We start from the raw sequence: 13,317 nt of genomic DNA on the forward strand, positions 1-13,317 counted from the left end.
AGATATGACAAATTTGTAAATTACAGCATACTTGTGTATTAGAACCAAATTTGAAAAAGAAATCTCATCTAGTCTACTTTATTTATAAACACTCTCAAACAATATTTCTAAGTAGCATGAAATATGTTCTTTAATGTATTTAACACAATAACATTAGATAAACACTTTTTCACTATTCCAAGTTTTCCAAACATGATGTGAGAATAAAGTAGAGGCAGACATACCTTCAAGGTTGAAGCCTTCTCATTCAGATGAGAACAGAACTCATCCTGGTCACAATCTCCACTCAGTGTCAGGTTAGTCAGGTTAGGTAGGGAGCATAAAGCTCCTACTAGGTGATGTGAAGAGGCTGATGATAGAGGCTTAAAATTCTCAATCTCAAGAGTATGGACCTACATGTGTACAAACATTGATCATTAAACATACATGTACATATCAGATGGTATGATCATGCTGTAATGCTTCAAGTAAAACTGGTTCAAAAATGTGTTGATAAGGCTAATGTTTGCATCACAACATAACATTTTAGCATCCATACCTGTTTAGGCTTCACAGCTTTTCTGTTGAGGTGTATTTTGTTAAAGGACAACACATTTAGTATCTATGAATTTTGAAAGAATGAATTATTACAAGTATTCTATGTACCCTTTATTCTCCATTACAGCATCACTTTTAACAATTAAGAGATATCATGAAAATGATCAAATTACGATCATTCATGTGAAGACCATAATAATCCCAGATACTCTATGATTTGTTTGTTACTTCATATTTGTATTATATTTTCAGTAACCTTTTACCCTGCATACCATCTCAATCTAAACCACCTGGTCATTGTTCATTTCATCCTATTATTATGTTCCATGTATACACTCAATGTAGCTCTCACTGTACTGTATACATTGTATGTATCATGGTCAATATCACTCTCATACACATACCACATGCACCTCTGATATTCAATGATCTACTTTCTCTCTCACCTTTTTGAAGCTGATATTTCCCTTTATATCTTACATGTGAATTATCATAAGAGATGACTAGGAAGAATCAAATATGGATAAAGTTTAAAAAGATTCCATGTTTCGACATCATAACCAAAGTACTTGAAGATAATGAATAGACAATTTCTCAATTATAGCATATCTGTGCATTAGAGCAAAATTTCCAAAACATTTACTCATCTAGTCTCCTTTATTATTAAACTCTCCAAAACAATACATCTAAATATTACAAGAAATTTATGTTCTCTAACATATTTAACACATAGAATCGAATAAACACTTTTTCATTATTTCATGTGAAGACCATAATAATCTCAGATACCCTATGATATATTTGTTACTTCATATTTGTATTCTATTTTCAGTAACCTTTTACCCTGCATACCATCTCAATCTAAACCACCTGGTCATTGTTCATTTCATCCTATTATTATGTTCCATGTATACACTCAATGTAGCTCTCACTGTACTGTATACATTGTATGTATCATGGTCAATATCACTCTCATACACATACCACATGCACCTCTGATATTCAATGATCTACTTTCTCTCCCACCTTTTTGAAGCTGATATTTCTCTTTATATCTTCCATGTATACCAATTTCATCAGGAGATGTCTTGTAAAACTCACAGATGGACAGTTGTAAACAATTCCTTATTTCTGCATCAATCATAACCAAACACTTGATGATATGACAATTTTTCAATTACAGCATACCTGTGCATTAGAGCAAAATTTCCAAAACATTTACTAATCTAGTCTCCTTTATTAATGAACACCCCTAAATAGTATTAAAAATATGTTCTTTAATGTTTCTAACATAACAAAATAAGATAGACATGTTGTCACTGCAGCAGTATGCAGTGAAGGTTTATAATTTTATATTTACATGTTTTTGATTAATTAAGTTTTTCATTCTTAAAATGATATTAATTTAGTGTTTGTCCATAATGATATCTTATAACTTGCTTTCAGTCTACAGATTTTGATCATGTTTAGATATTGAAATTAGTCTAATTGGAATATATATCTAGTAGGCATATATAATATTTTCTTGTACATAAAGCTTTTCATATAGTATTCAGTATGCTTACATGTAGTAGATATATACTTGTACATATTTCAGTGTTATAAGAACTAGACACTCTGATTAATTAAAAGAGAACTATGTTCTCTGTGAAGGTTCTATTCATTCCCAGAGGAGCAATTGTCTGGACCTTCAGACCCTTAGTACACAAACTTGGCCACAGTAATTGTAGAACAATGACCCCCTTTCAGTTTGTGCAGCCCCCCTTTTCTATAGTTTCAACTTGTACTGGTAGAGCTTGGCTTGGGTTTTTAGCTTTTTGAGAAAGCCAAGTCATTACATTTCGGAAAGCCAGCGAGTTAACATCATATTTTAGACACCTCAAATATTAAGTTCGATCTTTCGATACCTTCGATTCAGTTTCAACAGTTCAAAGCCTCCAATTGGTAAGAATAGTTTTATACTTCACTATCATAAATATTTCTATGTTAATTTCTTTAAAGTACTAGTAATATAGTTAATTTATATGCATTTTAGAACTCAGTTTAGGATATTTCTTATTGCAAAGTTGTAGCTTTATTTCGAGATCATCTTTATGATTAATAAGTACATTACAGTACCTATATTTGTCTTCACTTTAAATGGTTTGATTTGTAAATTGTTAGCAGTAAGTTTATTAATGTCTTCATTAATTTCTGTGATGTTTTAACTAGTTCATGAGACATATTTGTTAGTAAAGCTTTCTTGAATATTTTGTTATTCATATTATAAGGAAATTCCATTTAGTTACATTAATTAGTCTGTACCTATGTAATTGATGAACTTATTATCAATTTCTCCTTTTGATGCTAGCTTGTTACATAATCCAGTTTTATGTAGTTTGTTTAGTTTATTCATATTTGTTTCACTTAGCCGTTAGAATGGTAATTTAGCATACATTTTCAAGTATTTAGTCATAGCATAAAGTCGCATTATTAGTTTTCTTTTGTAATATCATTTGTGAATTTGAATACTAAATGTTCGTTCTATTTGTTCTCTTTTTCTACAGTATTCTATCTACCTACTACCTACTACCTACTAAGTACTACATCTGTATCTACTTTACTTGATGTTACATGAGAGATTTGCAATTAAATTCGAATCGTCATCAGTAATTCTCTCTGTTCGGAATAAGTTTCTTTTGGAGCGCATTGTTCTTCGAACCCCCCTTCGAACTCGACCGAAACTCCTCACTTAGCATCTCGTGTTAAGTGAGGCAGCCACACATGTTTTAACCCTAAAAAGACTGGGGGGGCTGATTCAGCCCCCCCCTCGACATTTTTCGTGATAAATCCGCTGCGCGAAATTTTTTGACCGTGTCGCTCGCTGACTTTTTACTTTCAAGTCTCGCGCAACTTTTGAGACCAAAATTGTGACCCCCGGGTACACGGTTCCAAAATTACGCAACATTTTGTAAGTGCATGCAGACCCAAAATTACTCAAAAACGTGAATTTGTGTACAAATCCAATGCAAATAGTGTTCTTAGCCAAAATTCATAAATGTTTCATTATTTTTCCTTTTACTGCTTAAAATCAATGAATTTTATCTTGTTTATGGTCAAAATAAAGTCCCCGACAATTTCCATTGAAAAAACAATAAAAAACAAAAAGTCGAAAAACAAAGAAATACATAAGAAATTTAGAAAACAATAGAATACATAAGAAAATAAATTTGATTTTGAAATTTTTTAAAAATCAATTTGATCAGATGCCTATCTAGAGTATGTGAAACAAAAATTAGCATTTCAGGGGCATTATTTTATTAATTAGAGCAAACTTATGATTTTACGCATAAATTAGCATAATTAATGAGATTTGTAGATAATGCCATGGGTAACGCGTGTGCCAATTTTCGTCGTGATCGCGCAATCGACGGCCGAGATCATAAGGGGGGGCTGAATCAGACCCCCCCCGTCTTTTTAGGCGTCGAAATAGCCCAGTCTATTTAGGGTTAATTATTCCCTATTTTCAAACATGTTATGAGTATAAAGTAGAGGCAGACATACCTTCAAGGTTGAAGCCTTCTCATTCAGATGAGAATAGAACTCCTGGTCACAAACTCCACTCAGTGTCAGGTTAGTCAGGTTAGGTAGGGAGCATACAGCTCCTGCTAGGTGATGTGAAGAGGCTGATGATAGAGGCTTATAATTCCCAATCTCAAGAGTATGGACCTACATGTGTACAAACATTGATCATTAAACATACATGTACATATCAGATGGTATGATCATGCTGTAATGCTTCAAGTTAAACTGGTTCAAAAATGTGTTGATAAGGCTAATGTATGCATAGATGTATTTCACAACATAATATTTTAGCATCCATACCTGTTTAAGCTTCACAGCTTTTCTGTTGAGGTTTATTTTGTTAAAGGACAACACATTTTAATATAGATGAATTTTGAAAGAATTAATTATTACAGGTAAACTCTGTACACTTATTCTACATTACAGCATCACTTTCAACAATTTCTGAGATATCATGAAAAAGATTGATTTAAAAGATCATACATATGAAGACCATAATAATCTCAGATACTCTGTGATATGTTTGTTACTTCATATTTGTATTCTATTTTTAGTAACCTTTTACCCTGCATACCATCTCAATCTAAACCACCTGGTCATTGTTCATTTCATCCTATTATTATGTTTCATGTATACACTCAATGTAGCTCTCACTGTACTGTATACATTGTATGTATCATGGTCAATATCACTCTCATACACATACCACATGCACCTCTGATATTCAATGATCTACTTTCTCTCCCACCTTTTTGAAGCTGATATTTCTCTTTATATCTTACATGTGTATTATCATATTAGAGATGACTAGGAAGAATCACTTATAGACTGTGGGATGGACAAGGAAAATGTCTCTAGTTTTTCATTTCCGTGGGGCGGCAAATACAACCACGGTTCTTGGACATGATAATATGTAAAATATTATGAGTGAATACATGCACAATGTTGCCATCAGTAAATTCTGCTCCTGACCTCAAAATTAAAATAATAATATGCAAAATCGTACCATTGACTCGACTGGAAATTCCGCCATTCACCCCGTGTGTTAAGGACTTCCGTGAACGCGCGCAAGCGTGCACAATGCATGTAACCTCGTTCGCGTTTTTTTTTTTATTCGCTGTACATGATATACGTTATATACAGAATATACGATGGCGGATAAGATGTCGTCGTCTTCGTCGTGTTTTGACAGCGAAAATGACGATTTATCACTAGCAAATATATGCTACATGCACGTCTTACCCAAGGAAAGAGGGCCAGTAAATTCCTTTCAAGTAAGAGCTAGAACAAATTTAAGCCTTTGCTGCATTTGTTGATGTAGACTACCTGGGACTTCAGAATAAAAATAGCTATTCGTGCAGCAGAGAAGTTTGCGATTGATAGATCTCATCTAGTATCCTTTATTTATTAGCACTCTCAAATAATATTGTCTACATACATGTAGTAGCATAAAAATTTGTTCTTAAATGTATTATCCCTGAACAATGACATTTTTCCATATTGGTAACGTCATAAAAAGGGCAGCTGCCCAAAATAATGTAAAAAAAAATCAAATATCTTAATGGTTTGTGATGATTTATTTTCACCATACGATATTAAAAAATTTGTTCGCATATGACATCAATCAAATATTTAATAATAACTTTGTTTATTCATTATGATGGATATTTCTTGAACCTTTAGGATTATTTTTTTGTATATTTTCTGTTATTTTAATCAACTTTTTGTCAGGGTGAACTTCCCCTTTTAACATGATATTTGTTATGTTCTTCCTTGTACATACATCAGTATTTATCAAAGATGTATGAAAAGAATCATGAATCGGTATTAGTCAGTTACTTAATAAACATGCCTACATATTTATGTAAACCTGTGTAGCGATTATAACCAGAACTTCATAACAGAATTAGCGGGACACTAAACCTGTGCAGTACATGTAAAACAAAAAAATATCCAGGATATTAACTCACCTTTTGTTTGTTATTCAAAACAATCTAGAGGGTAAATTTGATAATAAAAATATTTTGCATTTATACAGGGCTTAACACAACGGAACAATGTCACTAAGCGCTTTACAGAAATATTATTACCCGGTCAACGGATCCTTGCAGGCCCGCATACAATGTATGCACCTTCTCCACTCCCTGGGGAGTGACAAGGTGCCCCATCCTCATCTTTTACGTAAGCTAGAGTACTACGGTCTCTCCGGCAGCCTCTTGACGTGGATCAGAAATTTCCTTCATGGCCGTACTCAGCGTGTAGTAATTGACGGGGAAAGTTCCGACATTGCACCAGTAACCTCAGGTGTATCCCAGGGCAGTGTACTTGGGCCGCTCCTTTTCCTGGTCTACATCAACGACCTTCCCAACTGTGTCTCCGATGGCACCAATGTCAAGCTCTTTGCCGACGATACCATGGTGTATAGGGCCATCAACAGCCATGATGATGCAGTTCAGCTGCAACAAGATCTAAATGCACTACAAGAATGGGAAAGGAAATGGCTAATGGAATTTCATCCCGGGAAATGCCAGGTTCTTCATGTCTCCAAACGGAAGAAAAAAGACCGACATAGCCATACATATACAGTCCATGGAACTGAACTAAAGCCTGTTGAATCTGCCAAGTAATTGGGCGTTGAGATTTCGAGTGATCTCTCCTTTGACAGACACATTGACAACATTACCAAAAAGGGAATGAAGACACTTGGCTTCTTAAGGAGAAACTTGCCCGGTAAGTCATGCTCCAAGGAAACCAAAGCTGCCTGTTACAACACACTTGTTCGGCCTATCGTGGAGTACGCAAGTTGTGTGTGGGATCCCCACACCAGCAAAGCCATTTCCAAGGCAGAATCTGTGCAACGGAGTGCAGCTCGCTATGTGATGAACAATTACTCAAGACGATGTAGCGTCACAACCATGATTGATGCGCTTCAGTGGAAGACCCTGCAACATCGTAGAGCAGTGTCAAAGCTTACTATGATGTACCGAATCACCAACCATCTGATTGACATCCCCGACGACCAGTTGGTACCGCTCAACACTCCAACCAGAGGCCACAGCAAGAGATTTCTAATCCCTCGATCACGCACATCACTACTGAAGGATACGTTCTTCCCAAACACCATCCGTTTGTGGAACGGTCTTCCTGAAAATGTGGTCATCTCACCATCGATCGACATCTTCAAGACACGAGTCAGAGATGTCGTCTTAAACTAACTCAAAATATGAGAACAATTTGTATATAGTGTATATGCGTTCGTTTTTGGACTTATTTTCATCGAGCTTTGCTACGAGCAACACCTTTAATTAGCCGATAGACAACCAACTGTTGTGCGACGATACTCCGTGGAGGTTTATGCACACTAATGGAAGAAGAAGAAGAAGAGTTCCAAGACTCAATTCCTATGCATACTATTTATAGGCTCTCGCATCCTACCGGGTACCCATTTAATGCCTGGGTGGAGAGTGGCAAATTGTGGATTGACGCCTTGCCAAAGGACGCTGGGCCATGGTGGTATTCGAACACACGACCCTCTGATTACATGGCGAAGGTCAGAACCGCTACACTACTTTGCCTAAATGTACAATATTGTTGTCCATCTCAACTATCCGTTGTAATCTCTTTTTACCAAGAGCCTCATGAAAGCAGCTCGGTTGAAAGACTGGCCCCATTTTTAAAATAAACAGTATTTAGAGATTGGTGCTAATCACATTAGTACTACTACACTGTACCTCATTTGATATGTCTGGTCTGAGCAAAGCTCCATCACAAACCATCAATGTGATTATATGCTACATTTGTTTTGTTTTAGCTTTCTTTTAGAAATAATAGATTGATAATATTCCTGGCATTATTACGCTGTTAAGATTATTACGGCATAAGAACTGATTTCTTTTCCCTTCTCTTTACCCTCTCCCCTCTCTTTCTCCCTTTGTCTCTCTCTCCCTCTTCTTTATCTTTATTCCCTTCAACATTTTTCATTTGTTCTATCTTACTATGTTCAATACCCTTTCTTCCCATCAGTCATTGCTTCCTCATTCTCCCCATCTTCATCTCTTTTCAAGCTCCCATTTGCCCCTAAGTTTCTTCGTTAAAGATATGAATACTCAATTCCAACCATTCTTTTTTTTCATATACTTGTATTTTCATAATTTATATATTTTTGTTATACCAATATCTTAGTACAATTATGAATTAATGTAACAAAAACCAGAACAAAATAAGTTAAACCATGTATAAGCTTCTCCTCCTCCCCCTTCTCATTACTTTACTATGAAATTTGTTATGAATTGAATTGACTCGTAATAATCCATGTGCATATTATCGCTTGCATTATGTTTGTTTATGTACATTTATATTCATCTTATGTTGCCCTGTATACTGTTCGTCTAAAACAGATAACCTGGGCTAATTGTAATTGTTTCCCTTTTTATCAATAAAAGGTGATTTATATAAAAAAAATCATGTTTTTTTTCCAAATTGGTTGTTTAATCATTAATTTGTCTTACATGTATCTAGGAATGTCACTGCACAAGACTGGCATAATAAATCACTATAATGTAGGCAACTTAAATTGCAATCATATAAAGTCATCAGCATTATATCAGGACTACGATTACAGTGTTACATAATTTAGAATTACAAATTACTATTAGTATTGTTTTTAGCACTGTCATTCTCATTATTACTATCATCACTCATCATCTTCTTCCTCCTTAATTCTAACATCAACATGACCATCTTATTCTTTAAGATGAATTCTACTTACTGTGGCTGTCCTTCCTTCTCTGGCAAGAGTTTCATAGAAGGTAGGGTGAAATCTTCCAATCAGTTTAACATCCCTTAGTGATGGTGCTGAGCATATCATCACTGCAACCTCATTTGATATACCTGGTCCATAGGAAGTTGTATTATAATATTCACCAATACGCATTGTGATCTGAAAGTAGAGCAATACATCACAATTACATTAATTTGAATGCATTATTTGATATTTAGATTGCCCCATTGAATAATTTAAAATTGTGTATTCTGCAAGAGTAATGTAAATAGTATATGGTATCTACAATTTTTGTGTGTAGTTCCCAGGGGGGGGGCACTTACATTGACGAGTGGATACCATGCGTGACCAAAAAAAACACATAAGGATGTCTTTTTCATGATACGTACGTAACGTGATAAGGGTGTCAAAAACACAAAAATAATGAAAAAGGGTATCTATTTCGCTAGGAAAATTACGTCTTTAGGCTCGAATTTGCAGGGATGATAAAAGAAAATTAAAATGTTTTATAAAGGATGTCCTTTTTGCCCCAACACTTCGTGTTTAGAGTCCGATTTGCGTGAGGTGTAGAAGGTGGGGTCGTATTAAACCAAATAAGGTACAGCCGATGACCGAAGGACTCGTATCAATAAAACATTCCTGCACTTGTTTAGGGGTTCATTTCAGGGAATATTTGCCAAAATTATCATTTTGTTTCCAATACTTGTTAAGGTAGGTTTTCACACGGCAATACTTGTTAAGGGGAACGTTTTCAGAATATGGAAATTACGTGTTTAGGGTGCATTTTGAGAACCCATGGTCGCGCTTGGTTTCCACTCGTGAATGGAAGTGGCCCCGGGTGTAGTTAAAGAAGCCTTTTTCAATATGTCTATCCTGTATTTACCTCAATTGAAAAATTTATTTCAAAGACCTGCACTCAAATATAAGCATGATCTGTTACATATTAATGACAAATTAAAACATTATTAGAATCAAGTTGATAGTAGGCCTATTAGAGATGGTAAACTCAGCAGACAATGCTCTCATGTCTCTCTCTTGTTTTAATAAATTGACTGCCATTAGTGTCAGAATTATTGTTTTCATTCGAAATGAAAAATTATCTTTCATTTTCAATGTTAATTTTTAAACACGTGGAATGCCTCTGGCAGTCTTGCCTGCATTACGCAAAATCGATATAGCAGCAGTGAAAATATGATAAAATATTATGTCCATTGACTCAAAATGACCTTTGACCATTGTCATGTGACCGAAGACATGTGCGAAACAATCATTCATACTTGATTACCGGATGTTTCATGAGCGAGATCCAAAAACATTCGAAGTTACAATGCCATGCAATTATACTCCCAACAAGGCCAGCAGTCATTCACCTTTAAATGACCTTTCATCTTGGCCATGTTCCTGAAACACACAGGGTATTCAGGGATACACTGTTGCTCTTAGGTCCAAGTTTCATGAACTAAATCCATATAGACTTTTTAAGTTATGACAATTCCACAAATACCCCCAACATTACCAAAGTTTGTTGACCCTAAATGACCTTTGACCTTGGTTATGTGACCTGAAATTAGCACAGGATGTTCAAGGATACTTGATTGCTCTTATGACCAAGTTTCATGAACTAGATCCATAAAATTTCAAAGTTACGATGACAATTCCTCGAATAACCCCAATATGGCCACAGTATGTTGACCCTATGTGACCTTTGACCTAAATCATGTGATATGACCTGAAACTCAGACAGGTTCTTCAGGTTTATACTATTACCCTTATGTCTGAGTTTCATGAACTAGGTTCACATACTTTCTTATTTATGATGATATTTCAAATACTCAACCTTGGTTAAGATTTCAATGTCGACGCCGCCGCCGGAAAAGCGGTGCCTACATGTACATGTACAATGTTTATGGCTATAGTCTCCCTCTGCTATGAAGGTGAGACAAAAATATGAAAAATATATAGAGCGCATCTCCCAAAAATGTCTCTCTGACAAAAGGCTGAATTAAATTTTAAAATGTGGTAGTATTCTCAATCAATTGTAGAGGAGTAGAAAGTTTATTTGATAATGTAACTTTTAGGAAAATTTCACTGGTCTCCCTTCTGTGGTTTTGAATACACACCCTGTTACATACATGTAAAAGTGGTGCATTTCAGCCCATTCCAGGTTTTCAAGACTGATGTATTTCTGCATTAGCATGATAAACCTCGTTTAACCATCCAGGATCTGAGCAGGGAAATTAACGTGATCGATCAGGACTCATTATTTAACCTGGTCATGATCAGAAGGGTAAAAACCATCAAAAATGAAGTTTTTTTGTTTTCATTTTCATGATCAGTGCATCAACTTGATAGAAGGGCAAACCACGAGTGTATCATACTTTGCAAAAGCAAACATTACTTGTAGAATTATTTTTATTTTTTCATTCAAAAAGGTCCGGTGAATTAACTTTAGCCCATTAAGTTAATAAAAAGGAACAATTTGACATCAAGAATGCAATATAATTAAAATTGAGCATCAATTAAACATACTGTACATAACTTGTCTCTATCATTGTGCATATTCCTTTATCAAACTTGAAATGAATTGTTACTGTCAAATACTGTTTTTGCCCTTCCGAACATGCGCAATGTTATGATTTGATGAGCTTGGTTACATCTTGGAGAATGATCAAAGGGGTTGATTTGCTAGGCAGTGCAGAATATAAGAAGTGGTAGCAGTGCTGCATGTAAGCAAACTTGGAATGGGCTGAAAAGGACAACCCTTACATAATGCTTGTAATGCCTAAGTATTGAAAAGCTTGTTTCGAAACAGGTAAAGATTATTTCAACAAATAAACCATGTGAATAGAAAAATACTTGACACCTCCAATTTAAGGTAAAAATATGTCATGAATGCATGGCCGAATGCAGAGATTTTTCACTAGCTAGGGAGTAAAACGACCGAGCTTACATAGGGGAGTTTTACATGTTGCCAAGTGAAATTGAAGGATTTTGTGCGTACTTTTGGTGAATTTTGTGAACATTTCAGTAAAAAATTTAAGTTTTCAAAATTTGTGTGGGGGGGGGGGTATCTGCCACCCTCCTGCGTATGGCCGTGGATGGAGGCATAATCATTATACGGCTGGAAAGAGTATCTTCCTACAAATAATTTGATACTATATTTATGTGGTACATGTATGTCTTCACACTTGGATAATTCTTTGCAGTGATGTAAATTCTAATTTGCACCAAAGTAAGGCATGACTGCAATGAATGAATCCAGATTTTTATGATGCCATAATCCTACATGAGTTAGTAAACATATTTGTACATCCCTTGTCAATAAAATTAACTTGAGAACTGATACTGAAAAGTTTTTAAATAATTGAACAATGATAATGTAAATTATTAAAAACAAGTTTTGAAGTTGATATTAATGATTATTACATCATTGACATGTGCATTCATTCATTGCAGTGTCATGCTTTACTTTGGCACAAATAAAAATTTACATCACTGCAAAGAATATCTACTGATCATCCAAGCATTAACACATACCCCATAGACATGGTATCAAATTATTTGGAAGAACATACTCTTTAGGTGGTTTCAGACCACCTCGAAGTTCATCAGTTCCAGGTATTTTCTGATCGGGAAATATACCCCGATCAGAAAATACCAGGTAATATTGGCAACGTGAAAGCAAATTACGCGTAATCTTCCCGAAAGAAAATACCCACTAAATAGTAGGTATTTGTCAAAATTACGAGAACTTTCGCAAGGATTTTTCCAAGGTCGCTGGTTTTCAAAATTTGTGGGGGGAGGGGGTAACTGCTCCCCTCCTGCGTACGGCCATCCATGAACGCATAAGCATTATATTCGGCTGGAAAGTGTATCTTCACCCAAATAATTCTTTGCAGTGATGTAAATTTTGATTTGCACAAAAGTAAGGCATGACTGCAATGAATGAATCCAGATTTTTATGATGCCATAATCCTACATGAGTTAGTAAACATGCTTGCACATCCCTTGTCAATAAAGTTAAATTGAGAACTGATAATAAAAAATGTTTAAACAATTAATCAATTATAATGTAAATTATTGAAAACATGTTTTGAATTTGAATTTAATGCAACCCTTGTAGGATTATGACATCATTGACATCTGGATTCATTCATTGCAGTCATGCTTTACTTTGGCACAAATAAAAATTTACATCACTGCAAAGAATACCTACTGATCATCCAAGCATTAACACATACCCCATAGATATGGTATCAAATTATTTGGAAGAACATACTCTTTCATGCCATTTTTAATAGTTACGTGTTCATGATTTTTCAATAAATTGGGGATTCGAGGTGTTAAGTTTTTATTTAACTCACCCAGTATAATAATTATCATAATATGCATGCATTAGATGTACAATATTTCAGTTCAATTCAAGATTCCAATAT

At 35.0% G+C, this 13,317-nt stretch overlaps 1 protein-coding gene across 1 annotated transcript in view; it reads right to left on the bottom strand.

The window, feature by feature from the left end:
• The window catches only part of LOC121416789, a 50,480-nt gene that overhangs the window by 6,139 nt on the left and 31,024 nt on the right, over window positions 1-13,317 (bottom strand). The window contains exon 7 of the mRNA XM_041610270.1: window positions 8,870-9,040. Coding sequence (XP_041466204.1) covers window positions 8,870-9,040 — 171 coding nt within the window. The remainder of the gene's footprint in view (window positions 1-8,869; window positions 9,041-13,317) is intronic.

This window comes from Lytechinus variegatus, chromosome 6 (assembly GCF_018143015.1).
Source record: "Lytechinus variegatus isolate NC3 chromosome 6, Lvar_3.0, whole genome shotgun sequence".
Classification (NCBI taxonomy): Eukaryota; Metazoa; Echinodermata; class Echinoidea; order Temnopleuroida; family Toxopneustidae; genus Lytechinus; species Lytechinus variegatus.